The sequence below is a fragment of the Chiloscyllium punctatum genome, chromosome 5 (assembly GCF_047496795.1).
Source record: "Chiloscyllium punctatum isolate Juve2018m chromosome 5, sChiPun1.3, whole genome shotgun sequence".
Classification (NCBI taxonomy): domain Eukaryota; kingdom Metazoa; phylum Chordata; class Chondrichthyes; order Orectolobiformes; family Hemiscylliidae; genus Chiloscyllium; species Chiloscyllium punctatum.
This window is the reverse complement of record NC_092743.1, coordinates 344,023-355,149: the sequence shown is the minus strand read 5'-3', so window position 1 is coordinate 355,149 and position 11,127 is coordinate 344,023. Positions and strand designations below refer to the sequence as shown.

Below are 11,127 nucleotides of genomic sequence, written 5' to 3'. Positions count from 1 at the left end.
GTGTGAACACGGGAGAGACATTCCTGATGACAGGGGAGTTCAGAACCAGGGGGTCATAGTCTCAGGATATGGGGTCGGCCATTTTGGACTGAGCTGTGGAGAAATGTCTTCACCCAGAGAGTGGGGGGAGGTGGTGTGAGCCTTTGGGATTATCCAGCACAGAAAGGGGTTGAGGCCAAAACCTTGAAGACTTTCATGAAGGAGTCAGATATAGTGCTTGGAGCCAAAGGGATCAAAGGGTATGGGGAGAAAGTGCGAATGGGGACTGAGTTGGATGATCAGCCATGACCATATTAAATGGTGGAGCAGGCTCAAGGGGCAGAGTGGCCTACTCTTGTTCCTATTTTTGATGCTCCTATGTTTGGAAGATCAATAACTCAGTGTTGGCCCAACAGCTACAATGGAAGTGCTGTGAAGAAAGGAGAGCAGCCTTCATCCATCTCTCCAAAGCAAAGTCATCGTCCAGGACATCATCTAAATATCTTAAAGAATGTGGGAGTCACTGGCTGGGCCATGACAAGTTGCCCTTGAGAAGGTGGTGGTCAGCTGCCTTCTTGAATCACTGCACTCCATGAGTTTTCGGCTCAGTCAGAGTCACTGGATGATGATTTTCCCAAAACATGCTGACTTCCTGAGTTTTTTGTTCATTTACAGGATGTGGGCCTCTCTGGCTTGGCCCAGCATTGATTGTCCACCCTTAATTGCCCAGAGGATAGTTGAAATTTAACCACATCACTGTGGGTCCGGAGTCACATGTAGGCCAGACCAGGTAAAGATGGCAGTTTCCTTCCCTAAAGGACATTACTGACCTAGACAGGTTTTACAACATGATATTATCAGGAGACTATCAACTCCCCTAGGTGTCTGTACCTCTGCTTGAGGGACAATTGACAGTGAGATATCAAGATGGTGGACACAGGAGCTGAGACCAGGGAGACAGTCCTAATAGCTGCCACTTCTGAAGTCTGTTTCTGACTGGAAATGAACTGGATTAGGGTCAGGTTTAGGGTTAGGGATTGGGTTAGGAGGAGGTTTAGGGTCAGGGTTAAGATTATGATGAGGATGAGGTTTAGAGCGAGGGTTAAGATTAGGTTTAGCCTCAGGGTAACAGTCAGTGTCAAGGTTAAGTTTAGACTCAGGGTTAGGAGTAGGGTGAAGGTTAGGGTTAGAGTCAGGGTTAAGGTTAGGGTTAGGGTGAAGGTTATTAAAAGGTTAGCCAGTTGAGGCTGGGGATCTGGGGAAAGAGATGTTGATGAATGATCCACCTTCTCTGCTCGCTGTGCTGAGCTCGAGAGAAGCTGCAGAGTTACTTCACAAACCGTCACTGTCTGAGGGACAAAGCTGCCAGAAGGGGCTGGTGAGAGTGTTGCCTGAGGGGCTATTGGGTTTGATACCCTGACACGTAATGACGCTGTGTAACTATTTTCAGTTCCAGTGATCTGTGGCCCAGGACAGTTTCCCTGTAGAAATGGTTCGTGCATTCCCAGGCGGGATATCTGTAATGGAGTAAGTAATTGTGAACACGGTGAAGATGAAACTCCAGGCAGATGTCCAGGTTCCACTGTGGAAGCTGTTTCTATCACCAGCCCAACCCCGTCGTCTGCTCAAAGATTCCCTTCAGCAACAGGTAGGAACACGGCGTTGAAACACTCGGGTTGGTGAGGCCAGAAACAGGGAGATAATGGTCTTGAACGTGTGGCTGGGGAACTGGTGCAGGAAGCAAGGATTTAAATTCTTGGATCACTGGGGTATATTTTGTGGTAAGCATAAATTCTACAAGAGAGACGGTTTGCACCTTAATAGGTTAGGGACCAGCATTCTGGCAGACAGGTTTTCTACTGCAACACCGCTACATTTAAACTAAGTAGCGGGGGGGGGGACGGGGGGGGGGGAGGGGACAAACTGGATGTTTAAAAAGGAAATTGAAGAGAAAGTTAGAACAAGAGAAGTCAAGAAAGACAACTGTATCAATGAGGCAGAAAACTCGGAAAGGGATCATGCTGTAAGGTTGAGTGAAATAGGGGTTGATGGGAAGGGTGAGGGCAGTAACAAATTAAAAATACTATACATGAATGTACGAAGCATTAGAAATAAGATGGATGAGCTTGAGGCTCTTTTGGAAATTGGCAGATACGATATTGTGGGGATAACAGAGACGTGGCTTCAAGTGGACAGGGCCTGGGAAATGAATATTCAAGGCTACACGTGCTATCGTAAGGACAGACTGACGGGCAGAGGGGGTGGGGCGGCCTTGTTGGTACGGGAGGATATTCAGTCCCTTGCGCGGGGGGACCTAGAGTCAGGGGATGTAGAGTCAGTGTGGATAGAGCTTCGAAACACTAAGGGTAAAAAGACCCTCATGGGAATCATCTACAGGCCCCCAAACAGTAGTCTGGATGTCGGATGTAAGTTGAATCAGGAGCTGAAATTGGCCTGCCGCAAAGATGTTACTAGAGTTGTTATGGGGGATTTCAACATGCAGGTAGACTGGGAGAATCAGGATGGTATTGGACCTCAAGAAAGAGACTTTGTGGAGTGCCTCCGAGATGGATTCTTAGAGCAGCTGGTGCTGGAGCCGACCAGGGAGAAGGCAATTCTGGATCTGGTATTGTGTAACGAACCAGAATTGGTCAGGAACCTCGAAGTGAAGGAGCCATTGGGAAGTAGTGACCATAATACAATAAGCTTCAACCTGCAATTTGAGAGGGAGAGGGTACAATTGGAAGTGACAGTACTTCTGTTGAATAAAGGGAACTATGGAGCTATGAGGGACGAGCTGGCCAAAGTTCAATGGTACAATAAGGTAAAAATAATGACTGCAGATGCTGGAAAGCAAATACTGGATTAGTGGTGCTGGAAGAGCACAGCAGTTCAGGCAGCATCCTTAGCAGGGAAGACCGTGGAGGAACAATGGCGGATATTTCTGTGTATAATGCAGAAGTTGCAGGATCAGTTCATTCCAAAAAGGAAGAAAGATCCCAGGAGGAGGCATGGGCAGCCGTGGCTGACGAGGGAAGTTAAGAAACATATAAAGTTAAAAGAGAAAAAGTATAACATAGCAAAGATAAGTGGGAAAACTGAGGACTGGGAAGCTTTTAAAGAACAACAGAGGATTACTAAGAAGGAAATACGCAGAGAAAAAATGAGGTACGAAGGTAAACTGGCCAATAATATAAAGGAGGATAGTAAAAGCTTTTTTAGGTATGTGAAAGGCAAAAAAATGGTTCGGACTAAAATTGGGCCCTTGAAGAAAGAAACAGGGGAATATATTACGGGGAACAAAGAAATGGCAGAAAGAATTAAATGGGTACTTCAGATCTGTGTTCACTGGGGAAGACACAAGCAATCTCCCTGAGGTAACAGTGGCTGAAGGACCTGAACTTAAGGGAATTTATATTTACCAGGAATTGGTGTTGGAGAAATTGTTAGGTCTGAAGGTTGATAAGTCTCTGGGGCCTGATGGTCTACATTCCAGGGTACTGAAGGAGGTGGCTCGGGAAATCGTGGATGCGTTGGTGATTATTTTCCAGAGTTCAATAGATTCAGGATCAGTTCCTGCGGGTTGGAGGGTGGCTAATGTTGTACCACTTTTTAAGAAAGGAACGAGAGAGAAAGCAGGAAATTATAGACCAGTTAGTCTGACCTCAGGGGTGGGAAAGATGCTGGAGTCTATTATAAAGGATGAAATTACGACACATCTGGATAGTAGTAACAGGGTAGGTCAGAGTCAGCATGGACTTATGAAGGGGAAATCATGCTTGACTAATCTTCTGGATTTTTTGAGGATGTAACTCTGAAGATGGATGAGGGAGATCCAGTAGATGTAGTGCACCTGGACTTTCAGAAAGCTTTTGATAAAGTCCCACATAGGAGGTTAGTGAGTAAAATTAGGGCACATGGTATTGGGGGCAAAGTACTAACTTGGATTGAAAATTGGTTGGCTGATAGGAAACAAAGAGTAGTGATAAACGGCTCCATTTCGGAATAGCAGGCAGTGACCAGTGGGGTACCACGGGGATCAGTGCTGGGACCGCAGCTTTTTACAATATATATTAATGATATAGAAGATGGTATTAGCAATAACATTAGCAAATTTGCTGATGATACTAAGCTGGGTGGCAGGGTGAAACGTGAGGAGGATGTTAGGAGATTACAGGGTGACCTGGACAGGTTAGGTGAGTGGTCAGATGCATGGCAGATGCAGTTTAATGTGGATAAATGTACAGTTATCCACTTTGGTGGCAAGAACAGGAAGGCAGATTACTACTTAAATGGAATCAATTTAGGTAAAGGGGCATTACAAAGAGATCTGGGTGTTCTTGTACACCAGTCAATGAAGGTAAGCATGCAGGTACAGCAGGTAGTGAAGAAGGCTAATAGCATGCTGGCCTTCATAACAAGAGGGATTGAGTATAGAAGCAAAGAGGTGCTTCTGCAGCTGTACAGGGCCCTGGTGAGACCACATCTGGAGTACTGTGTGCAGTTCTGGTCTCCAAATTTGAGGAAAGACATCCTGGCTATTGAGGGAGTGCAGCGTAGGTTCACGAGGTCAATTCCTGGAATGGCGGGATTACCTTACACTGAAAGACTGGAGCAACTGGGCTTGTATACCCTTGAGTTTAGAAGACTGAGAGGGGATCTGATTGAGACATATAAGATTATTAAAGGATTGGACACTCTGGAGGCAGGAAACATGTTTCTGCTGATGGGTGAGTGCTGAACCAGAGGACACAGCTTAAAAATACGGGGTAGACCATTTAGGACAGAGATGAGGAGAAACTTCTTCACCCAGAGAGTGGTGGCTGTGTGGAATGCTCTGCCCCAGAGGGCAGTGGAGGCCCAGTCTCTGGATTCATTTAAGAAAGAGTTGGATAGAGCTCTTAAAGATAGTGGAATCAAGGGTTATGGAGATAAGGCAGGAAAAGGATACTGATTAAGGATGATCAGCCATGATCATATTGAATGGCGGTGTAGGCTCGAAGGGCAGAATGGCCTTCTCCTGCACCTATTGTCTATTGTCTATTGAAACAGCGAGTTATTCTGAGAGAGTTCATTATCAGAAAGCATTTAAACTTTCACTCAGTCTACCGGGGCAACAGTGAGTCCCATCTCCAAACTACACAGCATACATTCACCAAAAAGTTCCTGAAATAACAAGGACAGCACCGGGTGGACTTTACAGAATCTGAGTTCCCTGACTGGGGTAGTTATTCTGGTCTAACAGGGAGCCCTGCCTGACAGATGTGAACAGGAGTGTCAGATACCCTGCTCACTCTCAGAGCAGGCTCAGAGGGAGCTGGGTCAGTGTGAAAGACTCTCTTTGTGTAAATGGTGATGGGATACTGGCCTCTGTGGAGTCATATCATTTAGCACTTTCCAAACCCACAATCACTTCCATCCAATAGGACAAGGGCAGCAGTTACATGGGAACACCACCCCCTGCAGGTTCCCCTCCAAGTCCCTCCCCATCCCAACTTTTTTTGTTATTCATTCCCGGGATGAGAGTGTCACTGGCTGGGCTAGTATTTATTACTCTTGACTAATTGCACAGAGGGCAGCAAGGAGTCAGTCCCATAGCTGTGGGTCTGAAGTCATGTGTAGGCCAGACCAGATAAGGATGGTTGCATGGTAAAGGATGATGAAGGTTGTGTCGCAAGGTCAGATAGATGACATTCTGAAAAAAGATCATTGAAACCAAAACATAACTGATTTTTCTCCACAGATGCTGCTCGACCTGCTAAGCTTTTCCAGAAATTTCTGTTTCCGATTTCCAGCATCTGCTTTTATTTTGTTTAGATGGAGTTAGGTACAGGTCACATCGAACTGAATGCTAGAACCAGCTCAAATGGCAGAATGGCCTTCTCTATTAGTGACTCCAAGGTAGTCTTTTACAACAAATTGATGATGGGTTCATGGTCACTATTACATCTTGAATTCCAGTTTTTTTCCAATTTAATTATTTTCCAACCACCCACCGTGATGGGATTTGAATGTGGGTGTCTAGATTAATCACTTCGTGATAATACCATAGCTCAGGACAACAATCTCAGGGTATGAGCAGACCAGGTAGGATTGAAGTGAGGTAGTGAACCTGTGGAATTCTCTCTCACAAAGGGCTGTGGAGAGCAGGTCATGGAATATATTCAGGAAAGAGTCAGCTAATATATTAGATATTACAGGTATCGAGGAGTTTGGCTCATTTGAAGAGTCAGTGAGGCAGAGTAGGCTTAATGGACTCCTAGACTGTAATGATTCTGAGAGAAAATGGGTATTTGGCATTTGGATCAGCATCTTCATACTGAATGGTGGAGCAGGTTGGAGGGGCTGAATGGCCTCCTCCTGTTACTGGTTTCTATGTTTGTGTCACCCCCAGTTGGTTGGAGCTGACGGTTGCTCGGTTTTGTTGCAGCTGTTTGGCAGTGTCGCTATTCGGAGTTCCGATGTGACAGTGGTCAGTGTCGACCACGTGGCTGGGTGTGTGATAATGAACTCGATTGCCCAGATGGGAGCGATGAGAAGAACTGTAACAGGACATGTCTAACCGGAGAGTTCCAATGTGGGAGCAGCTCCCAGTGTATCCCACTCTGGCAGTTATGTGACGGCATTGCTCACTGTCAGGACCACTCTGATGAGAATGTTGACCATTGTGGTGAGTGACTCTGGGCACTGGGTAAGGGGTGGGGGTGGGGTGGGGCGATGGTGAGGGGGAGGGTGAAGGGAGTTGGTGCTGTATGGAGTGAGAGGGGGCTTTCTCCATGGCTTTCTGTCTGTGACACTCTGTCCACTGACTGTCCTGTTCCTGGAAACTGTTTGTACTCACTGACAAACTGCTCTTGATTCTGAACACCATGATTAAATTTCACTGTAACCTTCTCTGCTCTAACAGGCACAATCTCAGATCCCCCAGTCCCTGAATGAAGCTGAACTCAGTTTGCTATTGTAAATCATCCCTGCACTTTCGTGTCCTCTCAACGTTAAATGTATAAACACAAAAAAAGAATTTCCCAGGATGTTACTGAGACTGGAGGGTTTGAGCTCTAGGAAGAACGGAGGCTGAGGGGTGACCTTATGCAGGTTTATAAAATCACGAATGGCATGGATAGGGGGAATAGACAAGGTCTTTTCCCTGGGGTCGGGGAGTCCAGAACTAGAGGGCATAGGTTTAGGGTGAGAGGGGAAAGATATAAAAGAGACCTAAGGGGCAACTTTTTCACCCAGAGGGTGTATGTATATGGAATGAGCTGCCAGAGGATGTGGTGGAGGCTGGTACAATTACAGCATCGAAAAGGATGGGTATATGAATAGGGAGGATTTGGAGGGATATGGGCCGGGTGCTGGCAGGTGGGACTAGATCACATTGGGATGTCTGGTCAGCACGGATGAGTCAGGCTGAAGGGTCTGTTTTCATGCTGTACATCTCTGACTGTGCTTGGTTAAAAGATTACATGATGAGGACAGGTTGTGAAGGTTGGGTTAAATTCTCTTGAAAATGTGTAACTAATTAAAGACTTTAAGATGGTTAAAGGATTTGATGGAGCTGATGGAAAGAAGTTTACTCTCTGTGTTGTTTGGGACATCCTTAAAGTGTGGGAAGATGAGGTGGGGCGGGGGAGGGGGGTTACTGCCACAAAATGCCTCACAAACATGGGCAAGTGCCAATCTGAAACGCACACAGAGATTACCAGAGAAACTCGGCAGGTCTGCCAGCCTCTGTGGAGAGAGAAAAAGAGAATGTTTCAAGTCTGGTTTAACTCTTTGAATGAAAATGTGGAACTGACTGGATTCCAGAAAGCTGCTGAGCTTCAAGGTCATTCAGTCATAAGGGAATACCTGGTTAACAGGAGAATACCTGGTAAACAGGGAATACCTGGTTAACAAGGGAATACCTGGTTAACAGGGGAATACCTGGTTAACAGGTTGTAGTTGGGTTAGGATGGAAAAGACTGTAGCAAAGATGGAGTTAGGTACAGATCAGATTTAACTGAATGCTAGAAGCAGCTCAAATGGCAGAATGGCCTCCTCTTGTCTATGTCACTCTGGATCCTATGTTTGGAAATGATTGTGTTCTCTCTCCAGGTTCTATCAGGATTCCCCCCTGTCCTGGGAGCTTCCTCTGTAACAGTCTCGTCTGCATCAATAGCACACGCGTGTGTAATGGAGTCATGGACTGCGAGCAGGGTGAAGATGAACTGAACTGTGGTAAGAAGAGCCGGGGCTGAGTGGAAGCTGGGAGGGTCAACCAGTCCGTGAGATGACCAGAAATGGCGGAGGGTAACACACTGCTGTGGTTTGTTGGGCTGGGACTGGGCAGTGAGGGTTGAGCACTTTTGATCTGAGTTTAACATGAACAATGTGTTTAATTCACTAGAACGGGGCATCCCGACATCACCAGTCCCACAGAGGAATGGGACAATGAGCAGCTGCAGTGAATATACCTGCTCCAATGGGAGGTGTATCACCTTCATACAGGTACGTACTGGTTAATAATGTCAGGAACTAGGAAAATACCTGGTTGAAAATACTGTTGTGTAGTTTCCTCTATGATCTCAGCAGGAACAGGAGCCTAAGTTGGATGATTAGCCATGACCAAAATGAATGGTAGGGCCGGCTGGAAGGGCCAAATGGTCTACTCCTCTTTTCTATGTTTTGATGTTTAAGAGTTCACTTATCAACCAATCAGTCCTTTCCTCTCATTCAGGATAAATGTCGCTTTTCCCTTGAATTGGTATTCTTGTGAAGTGTCCTGATGAAAGAAAGATGAAAAGCTTCAATACAATGTATCTTTTTTCATCAAAAATCAATTTCTATACGAACAAACAACAATTAATTGATAGAAACTGAAAGAACTGAAGATGCTGTAAATAAGAAACAAAAACAGAAGTTACTGGAAAAGCCCAGCAGGTTTGGAAGCATCAGTGGACAGAAATCAAAATTAACGTTACAGATTGAGTGATCCATCCTCACAACTCATAGAGTCATAAAGAGTCATAGAGATGTACAGCATGGAAACAGACCCTTCAGTCCAACCCGTCCATGCCGACCAGATATCCCATCCCAATCTAGTCCCACCTGCCAGCACCCCGCCCATATCCCTCCAAACCCTTCCTATTCATCTCCCCATCCAAATGCCTCTTAAATGTTGCAATTGTACCAGCCTCCACCACTTCCTCTGGCAGCTCATTCCATACATGTACCACCCTCTGTGTGAAAACATTGCCCCTTAGGTCTCTTTTATATCTTACCCCTCTCACCCTAAACCTATGCCCTCTAGTTCCGGACTCCCCGACCCCAGGGAAAAGACTTTGTCTATTTATCCTATCCATGCCCCTCATAATTTTGTAAATCTCTATAAGGTCACCCCTCAGCTTCCCATGCTCCAGGGAAAACAGCCCCAGCCTGTTCAGCCTCTCCCTATAGCTCAAATCCTCCAACCCTGGCAACATCCTTGTAAATCTTTTCTGAACCCTTTCAAGTTTCACAACATCTTTCTGATAGGAAGGAGACCAGAATTGCATGCAATATTCCAACAGTGGCCTAACCAATGACCTGTACAGCCGCAACATGACCTCCCAACTCCTGTACTCAATACTCTGACAAATAAAGGAAAGCATACCAAACGCCTTCTTCACTATCCTATCTACCTGCGACTCCACTTTCAAGGAGCTATAAACCTGCACTCCAAGGTCTCTTTGCTCAGCAACACTCCCTAGGACCTTACCATTAAGTGTATAAGTCCTGCTAAGATTTGCTTTCCCAAAGAAATACAGCACCTCGCATTTATCTGAATTAAACTCCATCTGCCACTTCTCAACCCATTGGCCCATCTGGTCCAGATCCTGTTGTAATCTGAGGTAACCCTCTTCGCTGTCCACTACACCTCCAATGTTGGTGTCATCTGCAAACTTACTAACTGTATCTCTTATGCTCGCATCCAAATCATTTATGTAAATGACGAAAAGTAGAGGACCCAGCACTGATCCTTGTGGCACTCCACTGGTCACAGGCCTCCAGTCTGAAAAACAACCCTCCACCAACACCCTCTGTCTTCTACCTTTGAGCCAGTTCTGTATCCAAATGGCTAGTTCTCCCTGTATTCCATGAGATCTAACCTTGCTAATCAGTCTCCCATGGGGAACCTTGTCGAACGCCTTACTGAAGTCCACATAGATCACATCTACCGTTCTGCCTTCATCAATCCTCTTTGTTACTTCCTCAAAAAACTCAATCAAGTTTGTGAGACATGATTTCCCACGCACAAAGCCATGTTGACTATCCCTAATCAGTCCTTGCCTTTCCAAATACATGTACATCCTGTCCCTCAGGATTCCCTGCAACAACTTGCCCACCACCTAGGTCAGGCTCACCGGTCTGTAGTTCCCTGGCTTGCCCTTACCACCCTTCTTAAACAGTGGCACCACATTTGCCAACCTCCAGTCTTCTGGCACCTGTGACTATCGAAGATAAAAATATCTCAGCAAGAGGCCCAGCAATCACTTCTCTAGCTTCCCACAGAGTTCTCGGGTACACCTGATCAGGTCCTGGGGATTTATCTACTTTTAACTGTTTCAAGACATCCAGCACTTCCTCCTCTGTAATCTGGACATTTTGCAAGATGTCACCATCTATTTCCCTATAGTCTATACCTTCCATATCCTTTTCCACAGTAAATACTGATGCAAAATATTCATTTTGTATCTCCCCCATTTTCAGTGGCTCCACACAAAGGCCGCCTTGCTGATCTTTGTGGGGCCCTATTCTCTCCCTAGTTACCCTTTTGTTCTTAATGTATTTGTAAAAACCCTTTGGATTCTCCTTAATTCTACTTGCCAAAGCTATCTCATGTCCACATTTTGCCCTCCTGATTTCCCTCTTAAGTATACTCCTACTTTCTTTATACTCTTCTAAGGATTCCCTCGATCTATCCTGTCTATACCTGACATATGCTTCCTTCTTTTTCTTAACCAAACCCTCAATTTCTTTAGTCATCCAGCATTCCCTATACCTACCAGCCTTCCCTTTCACCCTGACAGGAATATACTTTCTCTGGATTCTTGTTTTCTCATTTCTGAAGGCTTCCCATTTTCCTGCCGTCCCTTTACCTGCGAACATCTGTCCCAATTAGCTTTC

The 11,127-nt window shown here is 45.7% G+C and overlaps 1 protein-coding gene across 1 annotated transcript in view; it reads left to right on the top strand.

Annotated features, from left to right (window-relative positions):
* The window catches only part of LOC140476713 (SCO-spondin-like), a 138,265-nt gene that overhangs the window by 78,583 nt on the left and 48,555 nt on the right, over nucleotides 1–11,127 (top strand). The window contains exons 15-18 of the mRNA XM_072569532.1: nucleotides 1,430–1,627; nucleotides 6,410–6,649; nucleotides 8,077–8,199; nucleotides 8,369–8,469. Coding sequence (XP_072425633.1) covers nucleotides 1,430–1,627; nucleotides 6,410–6,649; nucleotides 8,077–8,199; nucleotides 8,369–8,469 — 662 coding nt within the window. The remainder of the gene's footprint in view (nucleotides 1–1,429; nucleotides 1,628–6,409; nucleotides 6,650–8,076; nucleotides 8,200–8,368; nucleotides 8,470–11,127) is intronic.